The sequence below is a fragment of the Nicotiana tomentosiformis genome, chromosome 8, assembly GCF_000390325.3.
Source record: "Nicotiana tomentosiformis chromosome 8, ASM39032v3, whole genome shotgun sequence".
Classification (NCBI taxonomy): domain Eukaryota; kingdom Viridiplantae; phylum Streptophyta; class Magnoliopsida; order Solanales; family Solanaceae; genus Nicotiana; species Nicotiana tomentosiformis.
The window spans coordinates 63,131,148-63,147,451 of NC_090819.1; the positions used below are offsets into that span (position 1 = coordinate 63,131,148).

At 35.9% G+C, this 16,304-nt stretch overlaps 2 protein-coding genes across 6 annotated transcripts; both read right to left on the reverse strand.

The window, feature by feature from the left end:
* Positions 1–1,171: 1,171 nt before the first annotated feature.
* LOC138897587 (uncharacterized) lies at positions 1,172–2,788 on the reverse strand. Its single transcript, XM_070183574.1, has one exon. The coding sequence runs from the start codon at positions 2,786–2,788 to the stop codon at positions 1,172–1,174; it is 1,617 nt and encodes a 538-aa protein (XP_070039675.1).
* Positions 2,789–7,195: 4,407 nt separating this feature from the next.
* Positions 7,196–15,619, reverse strand: LOC104100252 (MOB kinase activator-like 1A). 5 transcript variants are annotated; one of them, XM_070182387.1, is made up of 7 exons: positions 15,423–15,618; positions 14,348–14,396; positions 12,989–13,173; positions 11,933–12,026; positions 9,716–9,849; positions 8,870–9,033; positions 7,196–7,517 (listed from the first exon to the last, which is right to left on the reverse strand). In XM_070182387.1, the coding sequence occupies exons 3-7, from the start codon at positions 13,083–13,085 to the stop codon at positions 7,443–7,445; spliced, it is 564 nt and encodes a 187-aa protein (XP_070038488.1). In that variant the 5' UTR covers positions 13,086–13,173; positions 14,348–14,396; positions 15,423–15,618; the 3' UTR covers positions 7,196–7,442. The 5 variants fall into 5 exon arrangements, with proteins under 5 accessions (XP_070038488.1, XP_009605735.1, XP_070038489.1 ...); XM_009607440.4 differs by having other exon boundaries at positions 13,065–13,173; positions 15,423–15,616; XM_070182388.1 differs by lacking the exon at positions 14,348–14,396 and having other exon boundaries at positions 15,423–15,619.
* Positions 15,620–16,304: the final 685 nt, after the last annotated feature.

Below are 16,304 nucleotides of genomic sequence, written 5' to 3' on the forward strand. Positions count from 1 at the left end.
AGGAACATTTTGCAGTGTTCAACTTCAAGTTGTATTTTCGGAGCCGATCGAAAATTTTCTTCAGGTCTGCTATGTGATCCGAACTCCTTTTAGATTTGATGATAACATCGTCCACGTACACCTCGATTTCCTTGTGTATCATTTCATGGAAGATAGTCATCATGGCCCTCATGTAGGTGGCCCCAGCATTCTTCAAACCAAACGGCATCATTTAATAGCAATATATTCCTCATGGTGTGGTAAAGGCGATCTTTTAGGCATCCTCTTCATCCATCCAAATTTGGTGATATCCTGCGAAGAAATCCACAATGAGTTCATGCTTAGTGTAGTTGTCAATCAGTATGTGTATGTTAGGTAAGGAAATCATCCTTAGGACTTGCTCTGTTCAGATCTCGATAATCGACGCATACTCTAACCTTCCCATCTTTCTTTGGAACTAGCACAATGTTGGCTAACTAGGTAGGGTATTCAACCACTCGGAGAACCTTGGTTTTGATTTGCTTGGTGACCTCCTCTTTTATCTTAAAACTCATATCTAGCTTGAACCTTCTGAGCTTCTGCTTTACTGGTGAACACATGGGATTGATGGGTAGTTTGTGAGCTATTATAGATGTGCTCAAACCAGTCATATCGTCGTAGGACCATGCAAAGATATCCTCATACTCCTTTAGGAATCTGATATACCCTTCTTTCTCTGATGGTGATAGATGAATGCTTATACGAGTTTCCTTGACTGTTTCATAAACCCCTAAGTTAACGGCCTCAGTTTTTTCCAGATTAGACTTCGGTTTTTTTCAAAGTTCTCTACTTCTTTGACGATTTCCTCAGGTATTATTTCATCTTCCAGATCTTCCAAATCATTGTCCTTATGTTGTATTGTTTCATTACATGTCACAGTCGTAGGTTCATCGGGATATGTAATAATTATGCTGAAAAGAATGTAGAAAGATAATAATAATTATGAAAAGCAGTAATGCATTAAAACTTTAAAATGTCAACAAGTACGACTCGATGGCTCGAGAAATTATTTCAAAACAAAATACTAAAATGCCTTAAATGCTCAAAACTATTTGAAAGTAAATCATGCTAATTTGCTAGGCTACCTAGAAACTCGGCAAGACCGGGACGGTACAGCGGTCCAGTTTTTGAGAATAGCTCCCTCTTCCATCGTCTAATTGGTAAGGTCTTCCTCCTCCTCCTTCTCAACAATTGCATTGCATTCCATGTCTTCTTCATCTAGAAACAGCTTCCTCATGTCGGGCAAAACCTCATATTCCTTAGATCCCCACATCATGTCAGTCTGGTGGAATGTCTGGTGCAACGGTGGTACGGGCTGTTCTAGTGGATAATAAGGAGCACACCATGGCGGTGTCCAATCCTGATATTCTTGCCATGTATATTCATATCCGAGTCCAAAGGTCGTGTCATGATACTGTGGTTGTACGGGTTTTGTGATCCCCTGAAACTTTTTGCCAAGACCCTTGCCTGGTTCATATCCCATCCACAGCAATATGCTTTTTATCTTCTTGCTCCACCATTGGTCCTTTTCAATTGCATTCACCGGTTCAATGCGGTGATATATTTCTCCGCCAAACTTCCTCATGTTTTCGATGACTGGAACGGTCTGATTGGTGTAAATGGGGTTGCTTCCATCTCTATGAATGATCACCTCCTGATGATTCCACTCAAACTTGACAGCTTGGTGCAGAGTTGAAGCCAATGCCCCGGCTGCATGTATCCATGGCCGTCCCAACAATAGATTATAAGTAGCATATATATCTAGCACTTGAAACTCAACATCAAACCAAGTTGGACCCATCTGTAGATCGAGGTTGATCTCTCTGATAGTTGCTCTCTGAGATATATCAAACGCTTTCACATTCATGCTTCCCATTCGTATCTCGTGCAGGACTTTACCCAATCTCTTTAGAGTGGCCAGTGGGTATATGTTCAGACTCGAACCTCCATCTATCAAGACCTTGGCGATGAACTTATCCTCGAATTGCACTGTGATGTGCAATGCCCTGTTGTGACTCAGTCCTTCTGGTGGTAACTCGTCTTCGTAGAAAGTGATTTTGTGGCTCTCCAGTACTTGTCCTACCATGTTAGCCATCTCTCCACTAGTGATGTCGGCGGGTACATAAGCTTCACTTAACACCTTCATCAAAGCATTCTTGTGCACGTCTGAGTTTTGCAATAGTGATAAGATGGATATCTGAGCAGAAGTCTTGTTCCGATGGTCAACAACAGAGTACTCCATTGCTTGTATCTTCCTCCAGAGATCGTCAGTGCTAGTCTCAACAACAGGCAGCTTAGGTACAGCTTCCTTGCTTGTTCCTCCCAGATTCTCAGGTGTGTAAACTCTACCAGCCCTAGTCATACCTTGCGTGGCACCTATTTCTTCCATTTTGGCTTTTTCCTTTCTCCTTGCTTCCGCAACATAATCCCACGGGATGGCATCAGACTCATAAGATGGTGTGGGAGCTACCATTACAGTGAAGGGCGTAGCTATCTCAACTTCAAATGGCGCCCGAGTTTGTACCACAACTGGCGTGAGTGTGACTGGAGATGTTTTAGGAGAGTCTCCCTCTCGAATGAGTCTAATGGACCCTTCCTCATCCCACTCTTCATCAGTTTTTATCACGTTCACTCCCTCACCTTTGTGATCCGGGAGAGGGTTGTTGCGAACATTTGGTGCAGCTTCCGTTGCTTGTATAACCTTAGTGTCGATTAGCGTCTGAATCTTGTCTTTCAACGTGCGGTACTCCTCAATGGTATTACCCTTCATGTCTGAATGATAAGCACATGCTTTGTTGGGGTTGATCCATTGGGAGGGATTTTCCATAACAACAGCGGGAATATGGGTGATGTAACCAGCGGCCTTCAGTCTTTCATATAGTTAGGCTACGGGTTCAGCAATTGGGGTGTATTGTCTAGGTGGTCTGTGGTCAAAATTTGGACGTGGCTTTAGGTAGTTGTGGCGGGCGGGTGGAGGTGAATGGTAATATGCAGGTTGAGTATTATAGGTATGATAGGTGGTGGCAGGGTACTGGTATTTTGATGGTGAGGGTTGATATGTGGGTGGAGGTGTTTTGTATGTGAGAGGAGACTTAGGGCCCTGGGCTACCATCACACACCCACTTCTTTCTTCTTTGAGATACCTCCTGATTGCAAGGCTTTATTTGTGGCTTGCAGCACCTCGAAATTAGTTACCATCCCGCTCTTGATTCCTTCTTCTATTCTTTCCCCTAACTTGATGATGTCGGAGAACTTATGATTTTCTATGACCATCAGTTTTTCGTAATATTGTGAATTTTGAGCCCTAACAAAGAACTTGTTCACAAAGAATTTGTATAGAATTAATAAATTGTATGTTTACTTGTACTTAAGTTAAAATCTCAATTGTGAGGGTAAATAAGTTTCAAAACAAGTATAGCTAAGTAAAAATTCCGAATGGACTTGTTTTATATGTGCCCAACTTAATGGTCTAGCCCAAAAATATTTGGAGTGTTGATCTAGTAAAATTTTGATGTCTACTATGTCATACAAAAAAATATATATGAGCAATTTTTATTCTCAGTATTGCATAATGAGCAAGTCTGATCATCCACAATACCTCATCTAGCTAACCTATCTTTAGTTTGTAACCTCTGTCATATTGCAAAGTCTCAATATAAATATCCACCTTGGGGAGACAAGCCTTCTCTAAGGCACTTTTTGAAAGTCACCTTTAAGATTTATACATATCTTCCTGATAGAGAACCTATTTAGTGCCAAAAATGAACTTCCCATGTACCTAGCCTCATCTACATAATTTCGAGCTTTCAATATTTTTTGTATCATCCATGATGCTTGCTTAGCAGTTGTAGCTCAGATAGATCTGCTCTTACTATAGTAGATGTGTACCCAATGAATCCACAATTTGTCTTTTTTCCTACATAGATTTCAAACTAGCTTAAAAATTGCAACTTTGTTCCATGTTTTGATGTCTAATATGTTTAACCCTCGTACTAATTGTGGAACAAAAGAGTCTATCCCAAGTAATTAAAGCTTTGTTACTCATCTCTATCCCTCATGTTCATAATAATTTTCTGTAGGTGCTTTCAATCTCCATTACAATCTTCTTAGGCAATATGAAAATTTGTGACCAAAAGGTTTATACAGAGAAAAAGACACTCTTGATGACCTGAAATTTACCAGCATAAGAAAGAAACTTGAAAGTTCAGTATGTCACTCTATTCAAAATTTTCTCAACTAATGGTTGACACTGACCAACAAAGATCCTTTTTGTACACAATAGAATTCTTAAATATCTTATGAAAAAATCACCTCTAAAGAAGCCAAGTAAGTATAGTATTTTCAGGTGACCCAATGAGAAAACACCACCAAAGTATACTAAGACTTATCAAGATTAGCAATTAGTTTAGATATTTTATAAAAGCTTTAAAACTTGCGAAATAAGAGATGAATTAACACCACATCACCCCTACAATAGAGTAAAAGGTCATCTGCGAACCCTAGTTATATGATGTTTATATTTTCACACCTAGGGTGGCAGCTAAAATTTGGCTGCATTCTCAAGATCTTCAAGGACCTACTAAAATATTACACTACTATTACAAAGAAGAAAGGAGATAAAGGGTCCCCTTGCCTCAATCCCTTCTTGGCAGGGAAAGGTGCAGTAGGTTTTCCATTTATCAAAAAAAATTCAAACTGACTAATACCTGCTCCAAAAATACCTACTCCACATAATCATATGCTTTCTAAATATCAATCTTTAGCATACATTGAGGATACCAATTTTTTTTCATAGCCCTTCACTAGCTCATGACTAAGTTTGATATTATCCATAATGATTCTATCAAGTATAAAAGTAGATTGGCTCTCATCCACAAAATACACTATCACAGATTGTATTTTGCTCATTAATATCTTGGAGACTATTTTGTACATAACTATTGATAACAACACGATAGGGGATTCAAGAATTTACTAAAGAAAAACAAGAAAATCAAGAAACGTGCGGAAGCTAAAAGAAAATAGGGAAACGAAAAAGAAGACAGAAATTAAAGATAGATTGAATTCAAGAAAGAGTTTCTTGAATTCAAGAAGTCTATTCTTGAAATTGAATCCTAACAACAACAATTAGCTAATGAAGAACTAATCGCCTTTGGTAGAGAATTAAAAATAAGAGATAGATTGTGAAACCCGACCCTTTAGAATAACAAGAACAACAATAAGCCTAAACTTATCACCTTTCTTGAATAGCTAGAAGTGATCTAAGATTTCGAAAAGGGTTTAATCTTACCACCTTAAGTTGATTCTTGAAGGTTGAAGAATAAATCCAAGAGTAGTCACATACAAGAGTGCAAGAAAAATCTCATATTTTTTGTTGATATTATCTATCATAATCTCCCCTAAAAATAAAGAAGACATCCAGAGGGAGTCACGAAATTCTACCACAAAAACAAAGAAAGAAAGTCCTAACTACTTTGGACAAAAAGTCCAACTACCTTAGGATAGGATCTTGAAAGTCCAAAACCAATCTTGAAAATCTTAGAAATCTTGAAAAAGAAAAAAAGTTCGAACTACCTTAAAATAAGATAAAGAAGAGAACCACAATCATAGGTGGACTTCAGCCTACGCTTTTGTATGGGCATGTGTACAAATAGTCGTTCTTAGAGCCCCTATTTAAAGAATAGCCGAAGGTTACAGATTTTTCAAAGTTTAATCGCTTTAGAATTAACTTCAAAACTTGTTGAACTGAATTTGACAATCGTGAGCACGAAGTTTCGAACTTGAGACATATGGGTCCGTAGGTGGGGATTATCATGCATAACATCAAACGTAAATGTATGAAGTTAGCATATGGCATGTGCAGTTAGATATGAAGTTAGGCTTGACAGTCCCGAATTTCATATCCGTAGCTCTGAAGCAAGAAACTTTGAACCAAAATGAACGTAAGAAGCAACAATTATGCCAATATTATCATTCACTTTTTGTAAACCTTATGCATAGAGATATCCAAAACATAGTGAAATCAAAATACCATAGGGCACCAAGAACCAATCTTTTGAAAACATAAATTGTTATTGTCCCCAACACTAAGATCCTTCCAACTATATACAGATAATATATTTCACCTACATTTGATTTGAGACAAATTTGAACGTCATAACATATCCATAAGATAAAATAAAAATGTCACAGCATATCCCAAAAGCTAGCAAATATCACATGACCTTGAGGCGGAGGAAGAAGAAGAAGAAAACAACGATTTTGCCTGAAGTTCCCCTTTTCATGCTAAATTTTAAATACTTAAAAAACAATTGGCCAAGTTCTAAATAGGATGTCAAAGCGGATACCTGGTGAAATTCCTAGAAAGTATAGTTAGTTGGGATAGTTCCCCACCATTTGTGGCGTTCTTTTGACAATAAGTTTCATAGTTGTGAAACAATAGAGCAGCGCAAAACCAAAAGGTTGGTTTCTGAATTTGTTCCACAAACAAGAAATAATTTATTAGAAATCACAAACAAGAAATAAATTATTAGAAATACCATAACTGACACTGGGTGTCTACCTGTCTGGTATCATTAGCAATTTAATTGGATATTTAACGTGATCCATTATAAATGTTATTTTAGTTATATATATGATATTTTTACAGGAAATCAATAAAAAAAAACACAGGAAAAAATGTACAAATAACGCAAAAGATCTTTGTAGGCACATTTTCTAACATTCAAATCGTAAAAAGATATGAAATCATTTCCTCTGTTTTTCTTATCTTATTATTAGATTCAGCTATGTTGGTGGTAAGTGATAACTTGATAGTCTAATTTACGAATGATTTTACGAGTGGTTACTCAATTTCTATATTAATAGATTAAAATTACTAAACTACTTGAGAGTCACTATATAATTTTGTAACCGAAAAGTCATTCAACTTTGCCTATGTATCGTAGAAAAACTCCTTTATTTCCTCCTAGTTATTTTACAAGATACTTCAGCAAAGTTGAATTATTTTTTATTAGAAAAATATGTTTAATGGCTTTCCAGGCAAAAAAAGAAGTCAAACAACATTACCACCATGGTAATGGCTAATATCTCCAACGCCATTAACCATAAACTGGACAGCAAAGAGAACAGAGAATACATGTCTACAGTAAGAAACAACACCTACAGCCTGTGATCGTTAAGCAAAAAGAAACATTAGTGTTTATAACTGTACTTTAATTTTGTCCAGCTGCTATTTGTTTGCTCTTCATTTAGTTGTGCAAAAGGATTTCACCTGAAAACAATATAGAAAAGCTACAACCATACATACATCATCAAACACTTGAAATGTCACCTGAGGCTATATACTTTGGATGACTAACGACAAACTTCATTAGATTATGGCTATTTAGTTCCAGATTTAGCAGCAAAATAAAATATCATGTTTAGTAAGGGACAATGATGGATTCTATAATCTCTTGGAGTGGAGCCAGCTCCTTCTTGTCAATCAGTCCAAATTCCTACAAAATAAACATATTTAATATCCATGGTAATTAATCCACATAAAAATGCTAAAAGCACCCCAAACAATTTTCATTCATATGTAGGCGTTCGCAGAAAAAACAGCTATTCCCTTCATTGCAATCCCATGTATTCCAGTACTAGTAGTCTGGATAAGGTAGTGCTAGAAGCTTTGTTGTGGAATTATGGTAGCAAGAAGGAAGAGCTACCGGAAACTAGAAACAATAGGTTTTATGATTTAAGTCCTCTGCGAAAGATCTAATCCTGAAAATACCACAGATGCCCTGAAAATTGTGCTCCATAATCCTCCTTCCAGCAGGAAAAATAGATGCAAACGAATAACAGAAGCAGACTCCAGGAGCATTCTACATTTCTGCCACATCTTAGTCTAATGATGAAGACATTTATACTTTATGTTCTTTCAACAATTCTATACTTATCCGCTGAAAGAAAAGACGTAAGTCTGTCTGGGGAATTCTACGTCAACCAACCCATCTAAAGGGCAAAAATTACTTTCATCTTCCCTTCTTTCTACGCACCCGAGAACCACTACTCTTCCTGAAACAAACCAGGTTTCTTAAAAGGAACAGATTCTATTTATTTATCTTTTATCTCAACCGATCCCTAAATTTATCCATAGAACACACACCTTGTGGATTTGCCTAGCTATTGATGATTAATTTTCTTGAGAATATAAACTTAGATCACTCACCTTACCCACTCCTACATATCATTATCACCGTTTTAAACAGCATGTTTAGAATAAATAGGTTAAGGAGATCGCTCCTGCTATATTTGAGAGCCATCCATCATTCAGAGCTTAAAATCATTTCCTCATGACCAGTCGTACCTTGGTCAGCAACAAGCAAAGCAAAGCAAGCAAGCAGATGATGCCAAACTAGTGAATGACAGACATCCGGAGGAAGACACAAGTTTTTCCCCTTAGTTGGAACATTCAGATTTTAATCCTTTAGTTTTCTATCAGCCGATGGAGATAAATAATCCTTTATGAAACACATGATACAAATTTTTTAGATGATACTAAAATAATAAGTTTAAGAAGTACAATCTCAAATCTTGGTTGAATCTACATTAGGTTGAAAGGATAAAGTTAGAGAAAATTTAGACAAGGGGGAGGGGAGAGAAAGAGGGAGGTAGTACTCAGAAGTCAGATCTGAAGATTAAAAAACAAAAGAAAAGAGAGAGCACTGCCACTTGAAAAGTTAATCAGGGAAACTAAAGAAGATAACATGACATCAATTTGGACAGATGCATTAAATGAGCATATTTTCAGGCATTGGAAGAAAGAAAAAACAGTATTGTGCACAAGAAAGAGATTCAGAGAACTCACATGGGTGAAGAGTATGAAATGCTTAAAGCACGTATTCAAATGGGCCTCCTCCTTAAGACTCACGATTTTCTGAAAATGAGAGTGATAAATATGTGCATATACACGAAAGAGGCGCTTAAAAATTGTCTTCACGACATCCTTGAAGTTAGATGGAAATGGTGCACCTACAAATTTGGCATAGAGAATTAATGACCAAAGGTATTAGTGTAGTCCAAACAAAGATGGAAAGAGAATTGATATCAGTAAGCTAGAATATCTCATCCCGCCCGACCCAGCCATCCACTTCCAATCCCAGACTCTGCCACCACACCCCCTCTCCCAACAGAACTAAGTCAAAAGTAAACAATTGAAGCAATGTATTGTTACAAGCGAAGGGAAATAAGATTTTATTTTTTGTTTATTTTTCTTTTGAATGGGGATGTGGAATAAAGGGGCCCCTCCGACATATTTTTTATCCGTCACAACTTCACTCAGCCCGGAGACCAAGAAGTTAGACTTTAATATTATACTAGTAGCTTTTCTAAGAGGTGAAAATTTTACTAAACAAAAGTTGAACAATACTACTTGAAGTATAATGATGACAGAGTAGAAAAGTAAAATGATAATAGAGTAGTTATTACTTGGTTTGATGAGGAGGAATTAGATGATAAGTGAAATGAGAATTACTAAATGAGATTGCACTCTTGAAATGTGTGGGAGTAACACAGCATCTTAATATTTTAGATGAGTGTCAAACATTTGATGCTTTCCAAAATTAAAACTGTGTACTCTGCCCCGCTACAGTATCTAAAAGAATTACAAAAGTAACATCTTGTTATTAATTTCTAATTAAAGACCAGTAATTACCGAGCCTCTGAGGAAATATAGATTCGTCATCCAATTGAGTTTCAATCCAGTCCATCAAATATTCAACGTATTTTGGAGCCGAAACTTCAATAGGCTTCTTAATTTGTACACCATCAGCCCATCTGTACTCATACCTAAAATCAATATGTGAAGAAGTCAGGAAGACTATGTGAAGTTTTCTCCTCTTGAAACATTAAACAAAATAGCAGCATAAGAAACTTCTGGGTTTAGCTTGATTCAGACTATTAATCAAAGTCGGACTTGATTAAGGAGGAATGAGCATTCACAGGGCTAAGATGACCAGCAAAATAGATAACTTTCTTTGTAAAGATGCAGCGGAAAATGCAATTCACCAATAACTAATGAAAGACAAGCAGAAAAAACATATTATGAAAAAAAAGATCTAGACTTCTTTTCTCCTTTTTTTAGTAAGTAATAAAGGTCTAGACTTCTGGCTGCAGCGTTAAGTTTAAACGGTGAGAGTAAGATATTGAACTAGAAGAAACAATCATGTTGATGTACGTCCAGATATTAATCATTTTAAGCTTTTTATGACAATAAGCAGCCTTCATACATCCAAACCCTTCATTTGTATTCTGCTTCCTCTTTGTGGTAAAGAACCGCACTTTTCAACTCAACCAAACCAGATCCAATTATTATTAGGTTCTTCTGGATGAATAGTGCAGTTTCAATACAGAGATCAAGAATTAATTCACTTTACCAAACCGTGAGTGAAACAATAATTAGTAGCTCGCACAGTGCTAGTTCATAATTAATACATATTGGTAACTTCCTCGATTAGTGTGTCTGTTCGGTGAACTTCTTAAAATGCTCATTGTTTAAATGATTTCTTATAATTTACCAGCTACAGGTACTTATTATCTTATCAAAAAAAATTACCAGCTACAAGTGGCAGCATTTTCAAAGGCAGAGCATGTAGAAAAGGTCTATTGGTCAATCAAGCGCAACTTTTTTAAAATTTCAAACACATGCGTAGACCCATTTAAGCATTCCAATTATATTTAATTTAACTACTATGTAGTTTTCTTATATTAGATTTTCAATTATACTTACTAATCACTTGCCATAATGTTTCCTTAAGAATTAATGTATCGTGTTGTGGACCATATTTACTATTTACTGTCACTCTCTTCAAGACAGAGATTATAGGCGCTAAAGCGAACTTGGGAAGGGAGGGAAAACATAGTGGAAATGACCCCCCCCCCCCTCCAACTTCAAATCCCCAGTAAGCAAAGTGGGAAGGGCCAATATTGGGCTGCAGGGTAGGAGGGTTTAAGGGTGAAGTTTACTATATCCAAAAAAGTTAACACTAGTATTAAAATCATGAACTTAATGTGTGTCCTCTGCCTTTTTGTTTGCAGAGTTTCTTTTGAGGAACTAAAAGACAAATATCTTCCAACACATAGAGTAGTAAATGATATGAAAAATATTTCAGATCAAACTTTCCACCTAGCCTGATGAATAAGTATCATAATCAGTTAATAACATCATCTCAATATTTATATTTTGGGAACTAAACCTGAAATGTGCAAAAACGTATCATCTCTTTGTACCATTGACCATTAATTAATGTACATGCTCATCTTTACTCTGACTGTTGGTCAAAGAAGCACTGTGGCATCCTCTCTCATTTCCGAACGGCTTGCAGCACATATGGAAAGTACTTCAGCAACCATGATTTATTTTGCAAGAACTCTCTGCTGGCCTCTTTCAAGCTGATCTAACAAATCGTGCTTCCGATCAGAGATTCAAGTGGTATCGAATACCAGACCACAGATTTCCTTTCATGTAATTTTAGAAGGATATTTTCATTAATTTCCCACAGTTGCCTATGGAAGACCAATGCAGATTCATAGTAATTATTCTTCTTAACTGGTTCAGTTCTTGTTTATTAGCACCTAGATAATTTAACTCCGGATAGAGGATAGCTTTGCAAAACTTTAGAACATTCACCACTTAGTAAGATCTGATAAGAACTGAAATCATTTCATGTAAGTATAAATATCAATAGAGAAAGAAATGAGGGAATGACTAACAGTAATTTTAACCCTTCTCAAATATTCCTAAGAAAAGCAACCTTTTTTATATAAAATCAGAGAGCATCTAAATGATTTTTCCTTATTCTTATACATAACTGAACTACATAGCAAATAGTAGTTTGTACAAGTATCATCAAAGGTCATTTACTGAACATACTTAGGGCCTGCAGTCATTGTAGGGCAGTTCTCTGGCGTACAGAACTCAGTCAGGGTGCCATAAAGTAGATTCACCTGGTTGAAGAAATCAACAGCTGGATATTGCAAGATAAAACCTCCATTCAGTTTTGAAATTTAGATTAGCTTATCACAACAACTGAGCAAAGAAACATAATTAATGTGTGTGTGTGTATACTATAAAAGCAAAGAACAAATAATATATGAAGCACTTCACTTTCCACCAGCCTTTGAACTTGGTTACAGATATTAAGCCAATCTACAAAAGCTGTTGTTAAATGTGAATTTAACACTTGGTGAAATTTCTTCTCTATGGTACATGCATGTGGCATTTGGATTGGCCCAGAAAGATAAAGATCAAGGTACTGTATGATTTTGTGCAAACTATAACACAATACTCACACGAGCTTAAAACCTATCCACTCTTACTACACCTGTAACCTAGAATTAACCATTCAACATGCTAAATACTCCTGCAACACCCTCAATCTTAAACCTAATTCAACAAGGCATCGGTACAAGGGGAAGAATTTGAAATTTTCTGCTCAAATTGAACTAAACCATGGAGAATATATCTGGATGAATTAGAAGTTCTGAAAGTTTTAAGTCATGCAGATTTATCAGAAGAAGAAAAAAGTCATATGTGATCTCTTCCAGGATATATATTGAAAAAGTATAAGAATTATAGAAAACTTCTATTAGATAAATGACAAATATTTGGGACAGTCAGAAGAAAGTGCAGCAGTTAGTTTGGGGTAGATAAGGTATCTTTGTTTGACATTTTTAACGCCCTTTTTCTTTTTGGCTATTTAGTGCGACTGTTCTTCCGCAACAGATTAGGCCTGCAGCTAAAGGGCAATAGTGAATACAGCAATCACTTGTGTTGTTTGTGTCTGAGAAACATTAAGACACACAAATAGAGCTAAAATTGGGATGCTAGAAACAGACATGCAAGCAGAGGCGGAGCTAGGATTTGAAGCTTATGAAAACATTAAGACAAATACAAAGTTTGAACCAAAGCTACTGGGTTCGGTTGAACCCGTAATCGAAAGCTCTAGCTCCGCCCAACATGCAAGTGCATGAAAGATAGAGAGGTGGAGAGGGAGAAAGAGTACTGTTGACAGCAAGCCATTCATTAATATCTTCGCCTGGGGGGAGCCTTACAGCCTCTCTCAAGTTTCCACTACCTAACGTGGCATCAATATGCTTCCTTAACTGAGCCCCCTGCAATAGCAGAAAAGGAGAACATAAGGAAGATGACCTAATTAATAGGGAAAATACGTTTCTTCTACTCCACAGTTCATGGATCACATCAACTGCCTGACCAGAACAGAAATGTCTGGGAAGAATGATAAACTAGGAAGAAGACATAGAACAGATAGAAGAAAATTCATCCAGAAAAACACAAATCTCCAGTAAATTTGTTGATCAGGAACAATTACTGCCTTGAAACTGCATTAAACAAATGAACTTAACATGTTTTCATGATAATATGCAGGCTCTATAGCTTGAATACCAGAAATGATTAATCCAGTTGAAGATACAAGAGAATAATACCAAAAGGCTAGAGCCCGCCTAATAGTGCTCATCAACCCAATTGTGTATCTTTAAATATATCTGTAAATGATACCAAGTTCAATATCTGCCACAAGGATCTAAACTCATAGCATGCAATACTCTAGACTGTTGAAACTAGCCTGAACAAAACTTATCATATCAAAATTTGAAGCTTAGATGTGCCTTAAGAGCTCCAAACACAATTTTGAAATGTTATCAGAGTTATGAGACTATATAATTGATTTCATATCATTCTGATGCTTCTCTAACGAAACAGAAAGCCTGCCAATCTATGCCACAAACCTTGCTAAAAAGAAACCAGATCTCATGTGAACCAAAAGCACAGATTTATCATAATATCAAAATTAAGCACCTCGCTGGCCACATAGTTAATTAGGATGGCATTAACAAGACAAAATGGCTTACTCACTTAACATTCTAAAGTCCAATATTTTATATACCTCATTCGCAAAGTCGAAAGCTCCCTAAAATCAAAATAATATTAACTTTTAAGGCCAAGCTCACCTAGTCACTGCCTCACTCTCCAAACAAGTAGAATAACTCTCGCAGTTCTCAAAATCCCAACTATCATGGTCAATCAATCATAAAAGCACATTAGCATGAAGATAGAAATGCTAAGAATCGTTGAGAATTGGTCAAACATAGTTAGTCTGCCCTAAAGCTTGAAGATTGCTCTTTCTTTGACAACTGAAAAGTTTCAGAAATTGGAGGCATTAACATCAACATGGTGATTGAAAGAGTTAACACACAGGAAATAAGTACCCAAAGCACACAAAAACTACAGGAGAATTCCTTCTCCTGGACTAAGAAATCGAGCAACCTTACTCCCTGAAGGTGCACTTTTTTTGGGCCGGAATGTTCTCTGGTTCCTATATAGAAAGAATAAACAATGTATTAGATGACAGATGCGCATGGCTACAGACAACTATCCAGCCAAATGTGAAAGTGAGGTGCACTAAAAGTTAAAGCTCAACGCAACCACCGGCAACACATGAGCAAAGTACACATTAAGCAGGTCAAACTAAAACCAGTAGAATTTAGGGTATAATGCAATTTTCACACTGTATAAAGCAAATATATATACTTGAAATAAAAAAAGCCAAGCTATAGTGTTCTCTTCATTCAGACGAACTCTTAAAGTTTCTTTTTATTTATTTATTTTCCTTTTACCATCTCTCGAATCCTTTGGTTCTTAAACCAATCAGGACGAGCAACCTATACATCTTTTACAAATGAAACTATGAAAAATATGATCCATTTACATGAATAATTTAGTAATTGGCAAAAATGCGAAAGGTTCCATATGTTGGCATGTTCAGCTTCAATACAAAATAAAACAATGCAATAAGTTTGATTCATCTATACACAATAATCTTTTAAGAACAGAAAAACACATGACAGTAAGTTCCTTCAATTGACATGTCCAGCTTCATTGAAGAATAGGGTAATGGCGCGGAACACTGATAGTTAGCCCAAATTTCAATCTCAAACCAGTTAAACGAAATGGTAATTATATATGTGTAGCATCAAAGCCACAGTAAAAAGAAGCTCCTAACAAATTCCATACATCTCAAGTGTATACACAGCTAACCCCAAAATGACCAAAGGAATCAAGCATCCTTAAACCTCATCTAGCGTATCAGCATTCAGTCAAACAAACAATTAACACCTAAAACTCTAAACCAATAAAACATTAGTGGGTCCAAATTTCTATTAAAGAAAAAACACAAGAAACAGAAATATAGAAGAAGCAAAAATATCCTAATCAACAGATCCCCCATGTAGTAATCAAAGATCATGAAAACAGAGAAAAATCAACACCTAATTTCCAGAAAAACAAAATAACAATTCAAAACATTCCCATATAAAAAAATAAATTAAGATTACAATCTTACCTTCCAAGACCAAAAAGACTCATGATTAATTTTAGATATTGGGAAAGAGAAATTCAAAAAGTTTGGATCTTTGAGAGGAAGGAGAACAAAGAGGGGGCAGCGGAGAAGAAGTTTAAAGCTGCCCAAAAGGAGAGGGGGCTTTTATTTATTCGCGGGCGGGCAGTTATATTTTTCTCTATTTTCTAATGAAAGGGGGAACGTAATAATTTCAGTGGAAGTAATAGGAAAATGCTGTCTCGCACTGACTTCACATCTGAGAACATGACAGCTGAGCTGACACCTCCTAAACCTTAAAAGCTTGTTTGGATATTCCTTATATCGTATTGTTATTTTAAATACTAAATTTATTTTGGTTGTTACTTAAATTTTATTGTATCGTATCGTTAAATTCGTCGTTACGTAACGACGAAATGTGCCACTTTATATAACGATCGATTTGGTGTGGTTGCGTCGTTATCTTGTCTTTTTCTCTTATCTCACCCTTCACTATTATTAAATAATTTTATTTTATCATTTACTCTACCTTTTTATATTATAAATTTATTCCGTATCAAAAATTTTCTTTATAATATTGCAAATTTATTCTTCATATTGCTGGTGCATGATATTATAAAACAAGGGTAAATGATACAATATATCCAAATATTGTATTCATCAAACGATACAATACAATACAATACAATATAATACAATACAATACAATACAATACAATATATTATGAAACGATGTGAAACAACCATCCAAAGAAAAAAAGGAAAATTAAATGAAAATAGTTCGAGGTTAATGGTTTTTTAAAGGTAAGTTTTTCTTCCAACTTTTTGAACCAAATTTACATGTTTAAAATGTATTTTGTTGTAGTAAATGGTAACCTTTCACATTTG